This window comes from Euprymna scolopes, chromosome 46 (genome assembly GCF_053919585.1).
Source record: "Euprymna scolopes isolate OS-2025 chromosome 46, ASM5391958v1, whole genome shotgun sequence".
NCBI classification, from domain to species: Eukaryota; Metazoa; Mollusca; class Cephalopoda; order Sepiida; family Sepiolidae; genus Euprymna; species Euprymna scolopes.
In genome coordinates this window covers 101,177,413-101,193,945 of record NC_136527.1, presented here as the reverse complement: position 1 = coordinate 101,193,945, position 16,533 = coordinate 101,177,413, and the positions used below count along the sequence as shown (strand labels likewise).

The following is a 16,533-nucleotide window of genomic DNA, read 5'->3' as shown; positions in this document are numbered from 1 at the left end:
CCATACCTGTTCACACTGAAACACTTCTCACAATATTCTGTGGATCTATATTAAAAAACCTTGTTAAACTTTGTGACATATTTCAATTCTATGGAGGTCAGGCGCGAACGAACACCCCATAATTTTATTATACCATATTTCTTCAAACCGAAACATAATTATCAAAGTATACTTACGCAGATAGATATGAAAAGTCTTTATTAAAGTTTGTGTCTATTTCCATTCTATGGAGGCCAGGCGCAAACGCAGACCCCACAATTTTATTATGCCATCCCTATTTAAGTTAAGACATACTTATGTACATCTATATCAAAAACACTTGAAAAGGTTTTTTTTTTTTTTTAAAATTTATTTCCATACTTTGTGGACCAGGCGCGTACGCAGACCCCACAATTTTAATGAATCATCATTATGCCAGATCAAACATACCCATTCCTGTGTCTCGATACATCTTCTATCATTATATATGATCAGTTTTCTATAATAGTCAACCATATAGGAGCCTATTCATGACCAGACACACACAGACGTTCAGCTTTATATTATTCATTTTATTTATTTTTTCCCAATCATTTTACCTTTTCATTCTTTATTTTATTTATTTATTTTTCAATCATTTTGCCTTTTTTTTTTTTTTTTTTGCAAGTTTTTTTCTGATTTTTGAGGTAACAAAAATGAAAAAAAAAAAGCAATTGAAATATATTACAATTTTTTTCTTTTTGAAAACAGTTTTTACTTTTTCAAATATTAACAAATCACAAAATCAATGATTTTATAAATTGAATTGAAATATATAAAACAATTTAGGATTGATGTACGAGTCTAGTACTGGCTAGATATAACTACTTGGACCTCTTTCTCTCGAACACCATTACACTAAAGAAGTTTACTTGACATGAGATGCAAACATTGAAAGCAGAACCCAAGCTGTGTGTATGGTCCGACAAAAACCTGTAAGTCCGCTATTCAACCATGGAAGGACAAGTTCCATTTATAATATCGAACAAATAAACATTTTTTTGTTCATAAATTGGACTTGTGGTTTCTGTTTTGAAGGGAGAATTCCTTTGTTGCAAGGAAAGAACCCATGGACAGTTCAGATACTATTTCCGGTGAAGGTCTCTACTAGTTAAGCTCTGGGTGGCTGAACAGTGACCACTACAAAAAGGCCAGAATTTGTGAAAAGATTTCAGTCGGTGTAAACATATGCTGCACAGCATCGAATCAGACGATATAAGGCCACCATTCGCTCATATATGGAATATTGTTGTCATATTTGGGTTGGGCATCTGCTTCTAGTTTCTCGCTCCTAGACAAGGTTCAAAAGAGTCGCCAACCTAATAGGTCCTGAACTGGCATCTAAACTTCAACCTCTGTCCCATTGACGAAATGTAGCATCCCTCTGCCTGTTCTACAAGTATTTTAATGGTGAATGCTCTGACGATCTACAAGCACTTGTACCCCTTCAACGTAAATACCCCCGACTAGCAGCTAAATCCCACCCCTTCACAGTAGAGATCCCTAGATGTAAGAGAGCCTTCTACTCCAGTAGTTTCTTCCCCAGAACAACCAGACTTTGGAATTTCATTCCAGGTTCCTGCTTCCCCAACTGTACTGACATGCAGAAGTTCAAGTGGATCATGAACCGACATCTTGCTGCCCAACTCCCTACATAGTACCCCTTTAGCTTATGTCCCTGATAGTAGGCCCCTACATCAAAGTGGCAATGCGCCTTGTTTGAGGTGAAAATGTAATAAAATAAATAAAATTAAAAAAAAAATAAAATAAAAAATGAATGAAATAAAAATAAATGATTTAAAAAATGATTGTAAAAAAATAAATGAAATTTAAAAAATAAAAGCGGACATTTTATTTTACTTTAACACCGGCTGAAATATATGGCCTAACATTTGGCATCCGTAACTGAGTTGAAATGTTCAAGATAGGCAAATACAATTTTTTTTATTTTTTTAAATTTTTTTTTTTTTTTAATTTGTAAATTTTCTATTTTTCTTCAGGTTATTTCATCCATGATACGGTCGACATGTCCAAAATGTTGAGATCAAGACAAAACATGGAGTTGATAGTTCATCATTTTGTTGTAAGTATGTCAAACAGTCGCACTAGTCTCTTTCTGCTCTATCGTTATCTCTGTGGAAGGTGTCTCGTGCCGTACGAATGCGGCACTCACCCTAGGCAGATTGAACCAGCTTCCTCCAAGGGGGAAGTTACATCAGGAGAAATGATAACGTTAGTTTTATTTTTTTTTTTTTTTTAAATTTTATTTTGCAACTCTTGCAGAGAGGTGCAAACTTCCTCCTACATACAGCGCCTGGTATTTCCCAATTGGTCACCCATCTACTACTGACCAGGCTCAACGTTGCTTAACTTCAGTAATCTAATGAGAACTGGTGTCTATGTGATTATGCCATATAAGAGAGGTGCTCGACTGAGTTCCAATCTTTGGTTCCTCATTAATATCACAACAAAAAATGACCTTCATTTCTCTCTCCATAAAAGCTATCTGCCCGTGGAACACATTACCATGAGACTGCTTCCCTCTTGAATACAACTTGGTCATCTTCAAATTCATTTTCGACCAATTCTTGACATAACCAGCTTCATAAGTAATAGATTGCTGGTCATACCTTTGATTACTGATTATACTCCAATAGTGTTCATCATCTCTGTTGGTAATTTCACTTTATTGTTGAATGACTCTTGGCCTTAATACATAATGGCAAAAAAAAAATTTTTTTAAAAATGTGCTCTTCAGGTAAACAAGTGGACACATTTTTTGGCGTTTACATCAACGAATACTCAAATCTAAGGGAGATAACCAGACAAGTTGTAATTTGGGACGTTGAAATAACAATGAAATAATGTTTAATTAGAAACAATGGTTACACAAATATTATAGCAGAGTCCCGGAACTTGCTGAAGCAGTTTCCAAAAAGAAAACAAGTTAGAATCAAACTATACCTGAATGAGATCAGTCCCAGGAATTGCCAAAGCAGTAAAAAAAAAAGTACACAAATACTATACCTGCAAGCGTCGGGTAAAGTTAGTCCCGGGAATTTCCGAAACAGTTTTCAAAAAGAAAAGTTAACAAATTTAAAATATAACAATGCTAAGCAATAAAATAAAATGGCAGTTCAATTAAAAATTACGATCAAACTCAAGACTTAAACTCAAACAAAACCAATTTGCCTCCTCACTTGAGGCTTGCGTTCACGAATATCCGCGAACTTAGAAATAATTTAGATGACGTTGAATCATTTCTCCTAGCAAACACCCGGGGATATCTTAGCATTAAGTGAAAGTCCTCCATTTCCTCTAACCACTTTAACATGTTTGGTTATCTCCCACTCTGCCGTAAGAACTCGGACATATGCACAGACTTGAAGTCTATATTTGAAACACCCTCCCCTTGACTAAAAAAACAAAACTAGAATCGGACTGTCAAGCCTTTATGTGCTTTAGACTTAACATGCAACATAACATTAGCTACTTATATTTTCTTTAGTGCTCTCCCTCGACCCAGGACTGTACTCTAATTAACCAAGTCTCTGACAGCATAGATATAGCACTCTCCCTTGATACTAGCGCATAAGTACATGTATTTGGTGACTTCAGTGTCCCCTACAGTAATTGGCTTGGATTCTCTACTTACACAGACGCAGCTGGAAGCATAATACATAGCTTCTCTATATCTCATTCCCAATCACAGACGGTTAGGTTTCCGACACGTTTTCCAGTTCAGCAAGATCAACATATCTCATTTCTGAATGGGCCGTGGGCAAAAGCCCATTCAGGAATGCTGATCACGCTGTGATAATGGAAGAAATCGCCCTTAATTCTCAACCCAAAACTGAAGAGTATTATAATCATTGTATTATAACGCCCCATGGGGAAATATCTTTTCTCTTCCTGTTGAACAGTGCGCAAATGAGACCATTGAATTGTTCAAACCCCACTCTCCCCAGTGGTTTACTTCTACTTGTGCAGTTGCCATTGCTCAAAGGCAGCACGCATACCACAGATTTAACCGACATAAGTCCAGCAGTTACTGTAAGAAAGAAATAGCCACAGCTAAGAGAGAATTTACTGAAACCACCAAAAAACGCATTGAAGCGCAGAAATTAGGGACCCGCGACTTCTGGAAAATCTACAACAGTGTAGTAAATAATGGGCAATCAACAATTCCCCCACTATCCAACAATAATGTGGTTGTTTGCTCTGCAACTGAGAAGGCTAACATGCTTGCCAGTCGGTTTGCCTCCAACTCCACACTGGACCCTGCCAACCACCCCCTACCTGACTTTCCTTTGCAGACAGACACCACAGCAGACGATCTGAAAATCACCCCTGCTCAGGTGAATGCTATCATAAGAAATCTTGACACGACAAAAGCATGTGGACCTGATCTCATCCCGGCTGTGCTATTAAAAAAGTGCTCAGCCGAAGTAGCTCCAGTTCTCTCCAAACTCTACAACAAATGCCTTAATGAATCCTGCTTTCCTGACTGCTGGAAAACTGTTTCTGTAGTACCAGTTTTCAAGAATTCTGGCGAAAGAACTGACCCAGTAAATTATCCCCCCATTAGCCTCCTTCCACTTTTCGCCAAAATATTTCAGACATGGCAACTGAGAAGGCTAACATGCTTGCCAGTCGGTTTTTTTTTTTTTTTTACAAAGGCATCACCACATTATCAAGGCCCAGAGGCCACTCAAGGATAAGGGTTAAAGAGTGTACAGTAGAAATTGGTCAATATAGTAATCATTAGTAATGAAAATTTGGTAAATTTAATAACTTATATGGAACGGCTCATCAAGAACTTATTTACTTTAGACTTGAACACAACCATATTGTAGTCAGCCGGAAAGCAGGAAAACGGAAGACAATTCCACAGGCGTGCAGTTCTAAGAAAGAAGCTTTGTTCATGGAATCTACGTTTAGGTTTAGGCACAGATAAAGAGTGGGGGAAATTATTGATAGTGTTTACAGCTAGACGGTTTGCCTCAAACTCCACATTGGACCTAGCCGAGTCCAATATGGAGTTTGAGGCAAACCACTCCCTTCCTGACTTTCCTTTGCGGATTGACGCTACACTAGATAATCTAAAAATCACCCCTTCTCAGGTGCATGATATAAAAAACCTAGACACCTCAAAAGCATGTTGACCCGATCTCATCTCGGCCGTGCTATTAAAAAAATGCTCCGCTGAGGTTGCTCCAGTCCTCTTTAAACTTTACAACAAATACCTTAATGAATCTTGCTTTCCTGCCTGCTGGAAAACTGCTTCTGTGGTACCAGTTTACAAGAATTCGGGCAAACGAACTGACCCATTAAATTATCACCCCATTAGCCTCCTCCTGCTTTTCGTTAAATATCAAGCTCTAAACTTCTAACTGACCAACAATAGGGATTTAAGCAAGCCCGTTTTACAGCAGATATCCTCTAGAAGTGTAAGCCATGTTTAGTTTCAGAACAGTTTCCGATGATTCGTTGTTCTACACAAGTCCTGAGAGGTGACTGGTTTGCAGTAGACAGAGCAGTTTCCGATGGTTCGTTGTTCTACAAGACCTGGGAGTTGAATGGTTTGCAGTAGACAGTTCTCGAGTTGTAATTCACAGAGCAAAAGATTCTTCCCGTGTTGACACGAAGAAGAAAGCATATGCCAAATTGCTACAGAAAAGGTTTAATTTTTATGGAGCAATTCTGGTTTCTGATTGGTTGGTAGCAGAACAGGAATTAATTCGATTCGTCAGTTCCTATCAGCATCGTTTATAAATAGAATCTCCTGATTATGCGAGATCATACCCCCATGATAATCCAAAAATATTGCAACATATATACATATATATATATATACACACCATTATATTCTAAAATATTTTAACATATCCTAACTGTAATCTCTGAGCGTATATACCATTCACTTGACAAAGCAGGGGAGGGTAGAGTGGTAGATATATCTAAGGCTTTTGACAGGGTATGGCGCAATGGTCTTCTCAGAAAAATCAGATCATATTGTATCACTGGACGAATAGCTAACATAAATCCTTCTTAAGTAAGAGAAAAATCCAGGTTGTCCTCGACGCTCGTACATCTAAACAATATGATATAAATGCGGGTGTACCTCAGGGGTCTATCCTTGGACCTTTATTATTCCTAATGTTATTAAATAACCTCCCTGATAAAATTGTTTCGGAGATGGGTATATTTGTTGATGACACCATGCTCTATAACGAGGGGAAAACAAATATATCTCTAAAAAAATGGCAGACACATAAGAGGAAAACCTCCAATCTGCAGTGACTGGAGGGTCACATTTAATGCTGCCAAGACTAAACTTGTTTCCTTCAATAATTACAAGAAACCTTTTCTACCACCAATAGCTATGGCTAAAGATACATTACCTGAAAGTACTTGGCTTAACGTTCACATATGAACTGGAATAGATACATTGAGAGCATTGCCAAGGCTGCTGCGAGGAGGTGGGCTCTCTGCCATGCTAAAAAACTATTTACGCCTGAAAGTATCCTGCACCTCTATAAGGCCACCATTCGCCCATGTATGGAGTGTTGTTGTCACATTTGGGCTGATGCATCTACTGCTTGTCTCTCACTCCTGGACAGGGTTCAAAAGAGAGTCACCAACCTGATAGGTCCTGAACTGTCATCTAAGCTTCAGCCTCTGTCCCATTTATGAAATGGTGCATCCCTAGCGATTAAATGTTTCCTCCTCCTGCCTGTTCTACAAGTATTTTAACAATGGATGCTCTGACGAACTACAAGCACTTGTATCCCCTCGATGTAAATACTCTTGACAAGTAGCAAAATTCCACCCCTACATGGTAGAGATCCCTAGATGTAAGAAAGCCTTCTACGCTAATAGTTTCTTCCCCAAAGGACTGCTAGAGTTTGGAACTTCCTTCCGGGTTCCTGCTTCCCCAACTGTACTGACATGCAGAAGTTCAAGTGTAATGCGAACATCCATCTTGCTGCTCAACTCCCTACATAGTATCCCTGAAACTTATGTCCCAGATAGTAGCCCCCTTACATCAAAGTGACACTGTGCCTTGTGAAAATGGAATTTAAAACAAACAAAAAAATGTTTTGGTTTCGATTCTCAGTAGTGGCATACGAATCATTTTTTATTTTTTAATAACTTTTTGAAATCATTACTATATATTGGGTCCAATATAATCTATATATATAAAAGCGAAAATGTATGTATGTGTGTTCGCTTTTTCTGTGTGTCTACAAAAGGCTTTTTTCAGAGAAGCAGTCGCTCGCTTCACAACTTTTTAAAACTTTTTATATCACATATAAATCGTAATATCTCACAGTTAACAACGAAGCTCGCCTGTCTATTTAATTTGCTTGATTTCGGGAAGATAAATATTCAATATTTGTCGCTCGCCACATGTGGGTTAGTCTTTTTCCTATAACATCTTGGAAGAGGGAAAAAAAAGCGTTCAGCAGTAAATGAATACTATCCCGCAGTCAAACTTGACCTCATTAACTCATTAAAACGGGCACCTGCTAAATCCAAGTAATTAAATAAATTCAAACGTGTTTCCGTTAGCATCTCGCGGTGGGGCAATGGTTAACGTCGCCTTTTTTGTTTTTTTCACACTTTAATTTACAACTTTGCCTCAACGGTTTGGGTTCGATCCTCATACTTACTTTTTTTTTTTTAACCCCCCCCCCACACACACCTCCAAACACCCGGGCAACGCTGGGTACCCCTCGCTATCTATATATATATAAAAGCAAAAATGTGTGTGTGTATGTATGTATGTACGCTTTTCCTCGCTCTATAAATTGTAATATCTCAGAGTTATCCACGGAGCTCACCTGTCTATTTAATTTTATTGACTTTCAAACGTTAATTATTCCACATTTCCCGCATCGGCACGCGTTATATTCGGTTTTCGATATAAAAAAAAGTGAAACTCGACTGTAATCACAGGCCGAAAGCCAGTTGTCTCAAGAGAGCTAAGTAACGTTTGTTCAATGTCGACTTCGTCATATCAGACTGTAGCTTTCATTTCGCTCCTCCTAATAAACAGGGAGCGGGTTTTTAAAAACAAACAAACCGATTTATTCACCTCATTCAAAACTGTCCCGCACAAAATAACTGCTGAATACCTATCACCGTCACGTCAATCAAAAACTCGCACCTGTTTTTTTTAAAACACTTTACTATTTTCCAACTGCGCATCGTGAAGGCTTCGTTTTTTTTTCACATTATCGGGGTTTTTTCACATACCCCGAAAAACACCCAGGCAACACCGGGTACCCCTCGCTAGTAATATATATAAAAGCGAAAATGTGTGTATGTTTGTATGCATGTGTGTTTGTATGTCTCGCAAAAACTTTCGACATGGGTCACGGATTTTCGCCAGATAGGTATCATTTTAAAGTTCCAACCTTCGCCCGACAAATATCGAAAAATTGGCCAAAAACATTAATTCCTTCGCCCTAAACTGGGCGCTTTTCGTTCCTTCATTTTCTCTGCTCCTGCTACTACGACAAAGAAAACGTTGACGTTAGTTTCAACCACCTGCAAGTGTTTTTAAAGGTTTAATTTTATCCGTTATTAAATGTATGTCTCTTTGGCGTAGGGGTAACATGTCGGGCATTTTTTTTTCCGCCTTAGCCTCGATGTTTCGGGTTCAAGCCTGTCTTTCTACCTAAACTTTTTTCCTCTTTTTTTTTTTTTTTTTTTTTTTTTTTTACGTTTGTTCGCTGTTTTGCTTTGTATTGGTTTTTCCAATTTTTTTTTTTTTTTTTTTTTAATATTAAAACAGGGTCACCCTCTCCTACATCCCTCCCCCCAAAAAACACCAGGGCAACGCCGGGTACCCCCGCTAATCTAATAATAAATACGAAATCTGCATTAATTATTTAAATATTTAAGCGTATTTTACGACCGGGCAATGCCGGGTGCCCTGCTAGTCTCGTATAAAAGTAAGTTATTTAAGTAAATTGATATTCGTACAATGTATTCTTGGTACACCGACATACATACGTGTGTAAGTTCTGCTTTCATTCACTGTACTGTTGTTTTGTTGTCTTGTATTTTTACCTTTTTAAACGAACGTTAAGCCTGTCGAGGCGAATGGACTATACACATCTGATCACATTGAATGTTCGGGCGAGAGAGAGAGAGATAACGAAAGAAGGAATTGAAACGGGAAGTCGACGCCATCTGTCGGACAAATTCCAAAAAACTAAGACGAGCAAATAACTGTTGCATCATCAATGAATGTTTGTGTACGTGTGTGCGGACGACAGACCTATGTCCGGTCTTTTGTCGTAGCAACTTGCTATACTCTGATTAACAATTCTATTTTTTTTTCTTTTTCCTTCTTTTTTGCTTGGGAATCATCACTTATCAAGGCCCTAAAGCCACTCAAGGATAAGGGTTAATGAATGTAAGGTGATTTTTTAGTAATCGTTTAATGATTAAATTGGGCAGAGTTTTATTATTTCTGAGCTTGTTTGCATTAGATTTGAAGGCTACCATGTTGTATACAATCAGGAAGCATGCCAGCGGAACAGTGTTCCAATGGCAGGCAGTTTTGGGGAAGAAGATTTGTTCATGGAATCTGTGTTTACATTTAGGCAGAGAGTGGGTAAAAATCCTATATAGTAATTGTAGTTAGTCGAGTGTTTTTTATGAAAGTTTAGCAATTTCAGTTGCCTTTTGTGTGTCTTGGTGACCCTCTTCCATAATCGTTTTACTAGCCGCACTTCATATACTCTGTTCTTTTTTTTTTGTCTTTTTTTTTTTACACAGTGATCACCACCCATCAAGGCCCGGAAGCCACTCGGGGATAAGGGTTATTGCAAGTACATTACATTAGTGTGGAGATTTGATGAAGTGTTTAATTAAGGGAGTGGTTCATTAGGAATTTAACATTGGACATGAAGACACTTTTGTCCATTCCATTTGTTCTATTGATCACCTATGACCTCCCATCGTTATAGTTTTCCCTCTTTTAATCTTGAAGTTGTAAGCTTGGTATCCTTCCGACTTAGCTATTCGGATAGATTTAATAAAAATCCTCTTAATGCATATAAACAGATTAGTTTAACTTTCAAACATTATCTTTCTCCTAACCTCACTTTGTATAATTTGTTCTGCTGATATAGTTTTTCTCTTTGTTTTTTTAAAAATCACTTCCTAACACTTTGTGTGGGGGAAGGACGTTCCTAGCATCGCCGATTTATATTCCCATAAATTGTGCACATTCTACAGTCTTCAATTGTCTTTCTTATCAATTTCAGATCCTTATAGCGCTTTCGATTCCCGTGTTCATCTACAAGAGCGTTGGCTACATGGTTGTGGCTCTCCTCGTCGAGGTGAATTCTGTCTTCCTGCACTTCCGGCAGCTCCTTTTGCTCCACAAGGTTGAGAAAACATCTTCAATATACAGGATGAACAGTATTGTAAATTTAGGTAAGTAAAAAAACAAAAAACAAACTGCTACGCATCATTTTATACAGTGCGTAAACATGCAAATTGCTGCATATTTTATGTGCTGCATAGGTGCATATTTTTCTGTGGTGCATAGGGGCATATTTTTCTGTGGTGCATAGGGGCATATTTTTCTGTGGTGCATAGGTGCATATTTTTATGTGATGCATATTTTTGTGGTGCATGGGTGCATATTTTTTTGTGGTGCATAGGGGCATATTTTTATGTGGTGCATAGGGGCATATTTTGTGGTGCATAGGTGCATATTATGTGGTGCACCTGTGCATATTTCTGTGGTGCATAGGTGCATATTTTTATGTGGTGCAGATGTTACATGATAAGGGCTGTCCCCTTTTCATGTAAGTATAAAAATAGAGAGATTACTTGAAATGAAAATAAAATGAGAGAAAGCAGAAATCGAACCCTGGACATAAGTTTTAAAGAACAATAGGTTTAAATGGAATGTCCAGTAAATTTTTAATTCTGATGAAATAAATAATAAATAAACTATTCAATTGTTAGAAAGAATGTGGATAATAAAATATGGGTTAAATAAATTAGATATGTAGGTTGAATTCCTTTGTAAAAACATCAAAGAAAAAATAGGTTATTCGGAAATCATAATTTCGGAAACGTGCAAAGTCGCGCATGTTGGTGACACGTGAATTTTGCTCACAAGGCCGGACATGCATGGATTTCTCAATATAGGAAGTGAGAGTTAGTTAGTTAGAGAAACAGTCAGTGAAAAACTCAGAAAGGGTCTGGAGTTTGGAATTCGAACGTCTAGGAAGCGAGACGTCACTTTGAAACAAAAATGTTAAGCTTTGAATTCTTGGTGAGAAAACCACGGCCGGTCGTGAAGAAATAAACCCATCATGTGTTTTGATAAAACGTCGTCTTGTGTTTGTGATTCTTACAAAAAGGTAAAGTGAAAATTGTATTATATGTCTATATGTCTGTGTTATAAAATGTCATTACATACACGTCTTGACATCTCATATCCACAATGTGAATCTACATCCCATGTCAACACAATGTCTGAACAGTGAACACTATCTCATCATTCTAAGAGCTTTCTTCTACACGTCTAAGGAATGAACATTTAATATATAAGAATCGTAATAACATGAACAATCTGTCTAAGTCTCTTACAACAACATCTCTTTATCTCTAAGACTCTCTTTTAATGAAACCCCTATATGTAACATATACATATTTTGGTGCCCGTGAACCAGTTTGCATCAGCGATGCAAAAAACCGAACCTGGGGTCTATATAACACATAGGTGCATATTTTTATGTGGTGTATAGGTGCATATTTTTATGTGTTGCATAGGTGCATATTATGTGGTGCATAGGTGCATATTATGTGGTGCATATTTTTATGTGGTGCATAGATGCATATTTTTTTGTGGTGCATAGGGGCATATTTTTCTGTGGTGCGTAGGTACATATTTTTCTGTCGTGCGTAGGTACATATTTTTCTGTCGTGCATAGGTGCATATTTTTGTGGTGCATAGGTACATATTTTTCTGTGGTGTGTAGGGGCATATTTTTCTATGGTGCATAGGTGCATATTTTTATGTGGTGCATATTTCTGTGGTGCATAGGTGCATATTTCTGTGGTGCGTAAGTGCATATTTTATGTGGTGCGTAGATGTATATTTTTCTGTAGTGCATAGGGGCAATGCAAACAGACTACAGACCTGCAATGGGAGATCAAGTACAATACCTGCAAGTCCCAAATAGTCACCCATATAAAAATGAAAGACAAAGCAATGGAAATTTCGTTTCATATTAATAAACAACTTTATTTGTTATCTTCGTTAGTAGCATTATTAGAAGAGATAACCGAATTAGTAAGAATTCATTGAAGGAGGGAGAAAAGTGTTCAATGTGTTTGAGGTAGAATTAATATCATGCCAGCTGTTTGAAGGCGACAATAATTCAGTGTTCGTGCGCGCACATGTTTATAGCTAGTAGTTGCTGGAACAAAGGGAGCCAGCTAAAAGAGAAAGAAATGGCAAAGCCTTCAGTGCGTTGACATGTTGTCGTGTGTGAGTCGTATTGATGTATGTTCTTTAGCGTGATAAAGAATGTTCGTTTCGGAGTACGGCATGTGGAAACAAGTAGGAGTTTATATATATATTATTCCTTAATTGGAATTCATTTTTGAGATGAGCATTATATATTAATTAAAAACGATGCATGTGATATTGATAAATTATTACTGTATTAATGAGTAAAAGTGCCTTTAGAAATTGTTTGGGGAACATTTAGTACGGTATATAATCTCATACATAGACGTTTTAAAACTGCATCCAATATTCACAGTTTTTCACGGGGGGGGGCGTGTACAAGACGTAATACCTGCAAATAGCAAGGCAATACTGTATTAACTCTACTATAAATAAGCTCATACATATATATATACATATATATATATATATATATATATATTATTCCTTAATTCGAATTCATTTTTGAGATGAGCATTATATATTAGTTTATTTTTATTTCGGACTATTATTCTCATCTTTATTAGTTGTTGTTTTTTGATCTTTTATTGGTTTTGTTTATTCACAACGTTTCGGCCAACTATTCCTGTGGGCCCGTGGCACAGTTGATAGAGACGTTGAATCCCTACAGTTCCAGATGAACATTGTCTGAAGATAGTGGTTTCAATCCCACAATTGGCCAAAATGTAGTGAGACGACAACAACTACGGATGGCAGTGATGGCTGAGAATGCAGTTAGGAGATTTGAAGTTCCTATCCGTCGGGGTTACCACCTGACGAAGGCCAGAGAAATAGTTGGTCGAAACGTTGTGAATAAACAAAACCAATAAAAGATCAAAAACAACAACTAATAAAGATGAGAATAACAGTCCGAAATAAAAATAAATTAAGTAGGAGTTTGAAGAGAAGTTTTGTACTCGCGTGCACCCCCTTGATTCAACACCGTTGGATCAGTGAAGTTAAGCAACGTTAAGCATGGTCAGTACTAAAATGGGTGTAGCATTCATGGCTGACGGATCAAAGTGTAATATCTGTTCTTACTACATGCTGTACTTATTGTGATATAAAGTGGGGGATCACTTTTCTCTATTAATTTAATGTAAAATGATCACCCACTTTACAACCAGTCTCAAAGCCATTCAAGTCATTCTCCAGATCATTCAAGTTGTTTTTGAAGGATTCCAGTTATTTTTTAAGCATTCAAGTCATTCTTAAGGTCATTCAATTCATCCTTAAGTTCATTAAAGTCATTCTAAGTCATTTTCTTTTTATTTATTTAAGTCATTTCAGCCAATTTTTCGGTCATTTTAGTTTGTCTTTAAGAATTTCATGTCAATCCTACATTCACGCATTCATTCATTACACGAGAGCACACGACTAATGGCTATCGGCCTTGTTTTGTCTATTAGTGTTTCAAAAACATGGAAATTGCTGAGAGTTCAATTCCAAGCATCTTCCAAATCCTTTTATATTTTTTTTTTTAAATCTAAATAAAGTTACTGAATTTTTTAGATGTGGATTAATAATTTGTATTTTTTTTCAATTCTTTCAAATACTGTTCTCATCTTGAGTGTTATTTTCACAACATTTCGGTCAATGTAACCTCCGACCTTCTTCAGGTCCAGGATATGACCTTAAACTATATCTGATGGTGAGGCCCCAGCTTGCAGGCTTTGGGGAGTGTAGAGCCACCCTTTAATTGCCATTGCTCCCAGGTCCACTCTGACCCGGAGTGGTAGTACCTGTTAGGGTCCTTACTATGGGTTAAATAGAAACCGACTGGAAAAAAAAAAATTATATTTTATTAAGAAAGTTTTCTTCAAAATCACTGAATTCGGCATTAAGTAACCTGAAAAGGGTTGATATGCCGTAAAACAAAAAACAAACAACCAACCAACCGACCTTCTTCAGGTTATCTTGTCGAATTCTGGAATATGTAAGGACCTGTGACGCTGTGAATCAAGTACTTGGTAATTCAGTTGTAAAATTACACTCTTCTGGAGGTTGAAGGTTCAAACCTCAGCGCAAGCGACACTCAAAATAAAACTGCGAATTATTTAAAACTTTTGACCAGTCATGGTTGATAGAACGAGAACATGCTACCCCATTGATTCTGTTCGAAATTCTATGCAGATTTCCAAGTTAAACAGAAATATACCTAAATTTTACACGATGCACCTGAAGAAAGTCGGAGGTTACATCAACCGAAACGTCGTGAAAAATGACATTCAAGATGAGAATAGTAGTCTGAATAATTCAAAAACTCCAAATATTTTTTTTTTTTTTTTTTTTTTTAATTATTGGAATTCTTTCTTGAGATGAGTTATTTTCGGACTACTATCCTCATCTTTGTATAGTTGTTGATTTAACGATGTTTCGGCCAACTATTTCGTCAGGTTGTTAACCGCAACTGGATAGGAATGCTGAATGTCTTAACTGTATCTTCAGTAATTACTGCCTTCCATAGTTGTCGTTGTCTCACCACATTTTTGGACAACTAAGCCTCTGGCCAGCTTTGGATAGGATTGAAACCGTTATCTTCAAACAATGCTCACTTGAAACTGTAGGGATTCAACATATCTATCAACTGCGTCACGGGCCCCGAAGGGCGATCAAAGTTGGAATTTTTGATCTTATAAATCCATGTTTTTTTATTATCTGATCTTCCATGGTCGGGTCCGTACCGAATGGTATATATTACGCAATTATTGGAATTCTTTGAGATGAGTAATTTGTATATTTATTTGCGGACTGTTATCCTCATCTTTATAATTGTTGTTTTACGACGTTTCGGCCAACTATTCCTCTGACCTGACGAATAACCTGATGAAGGCCAGAGGATTAGTTGGCCGAAACGTTGTGAAACAACAACTATAAATGTGGTTTTTTTTTTTTTTGTTTTTCACCATTTTTTTTAAAAAAAGTGTTCATTTCAAAGAATTTTTTTTGTCCACGATTTAAAAATAAAAAAAAGTGTTCATTTCAAAGATTTTTTTTTGTCCATGATTTAAAAATAAAAAAGTGTTCATTTCAAAGAATTTTTTTGCCCACCATTTAAAAAGAAAAAAAAAAAAAAAGTCTTCATTTCAAAGAATTTTTTTTCCACCATTTATAAAAAAAAAAAAGTGTTTATTTCAAAGAATTTTTTTTTTGTCCACCATTTAAAAAAAAAAAAAAAAGTGTTCATTTCAAAGAATTTTTTTCCACCATTTTTAAAAAAAAAAAGTCTTCATTTCAAAGAATTTTTTCCCACCATTTTTTTTTTTTTTAGAAAAAAGTCATTTCAAAGAAGTTTTTTTCTCTCCCCTTTTCCAGGCACATTCATCATTTTCCGAATCTTTCCGCTGTGTTGGATGACTCGGTGGATCGTCATCAACAAAAGCAACGTACCGTTCTTCTTCTACTCCCTCGCCAGCACCGGACTGGCCATTACGACAGTCATGAACATTGTTCTATTTTACAGGTGTCTCAACAGTGATTTCATCCGATGTAAGGACACATCAGGCAAGGTTGAGTAAGCCGTTGAGTAAGCCGTTGAGTATCGATGCATCTGCAGCTTACAATTTGGATTCCTTCAATTTTTTTTTGTTTTTTTGCTGTATGCTTACAAAGAAATTTGTTTTTCTTCACATTTGGTCTGTTTTAAGTTTGTGTACAATAGCGTAAATGGATTTTTTTTCTTTTTTCCTTTTTCTTTCTTTTTCCTTTTTTTTCTTTCTTTTTCCTTTTTTTCTTTCTTTTTCCTTTCTTTTTCTTTTCTTTTTTCCTTTCTTTTTCTTTTCTTTTTTCCTTTCTTTTTCTTTTGCCTTACTTTTTCCTTTCTTTTTTCTTTCTTTCTATTTTTTCTTTCTTTCTTAAATCCTAAATATCCATGCAAAGAAAGTTTGGTATTCGTATGGGCGAGTACAAACTAGACTTCTAACTTCCACCAATTCTTATCTCCCCCCCCCCCAAGGAGGTTGTTTTTTTGGTGGAGGTTTTGTTGGTTTCTCACTCTTTATTCATGTCTAGCCTAGCGTCCA

The 16,533-nt window shown here is 36.7% G+C and overlaps 1 protein-coding gene across 1 annotated transcript in view; it reads left to right on the top strand.

The window, feature by feature from the left end:
• Positions 1–16,140, top strand: part of LOC145271203 (TLC domain-containing protein 2-like) — a 133,327-nt gene extending 117,187 nt beyond the window's left edge. Inside the window, exons 3-5 of the mRNA XM_080126768.1 lie at positions 2,019–2,101; positions 10,305–10,476; positions 15,827–16,140. Coding sequence (XP_079982894.1) covers positions 2,019–2,101; positions 10,305–10,476; positions 15,827–16,029 — 458 coding nt within the window. The 3' untranslated portion in view covers positions 16,030–16,140. The remainder of the gene's footprint in view (positions 1–2,018; positions 2,102–10,304; positions 10,477–15,826) is intronic.
• The last annotated feature ends 393 nt before the right edge of the window (positions 16,141–16,533 follow it).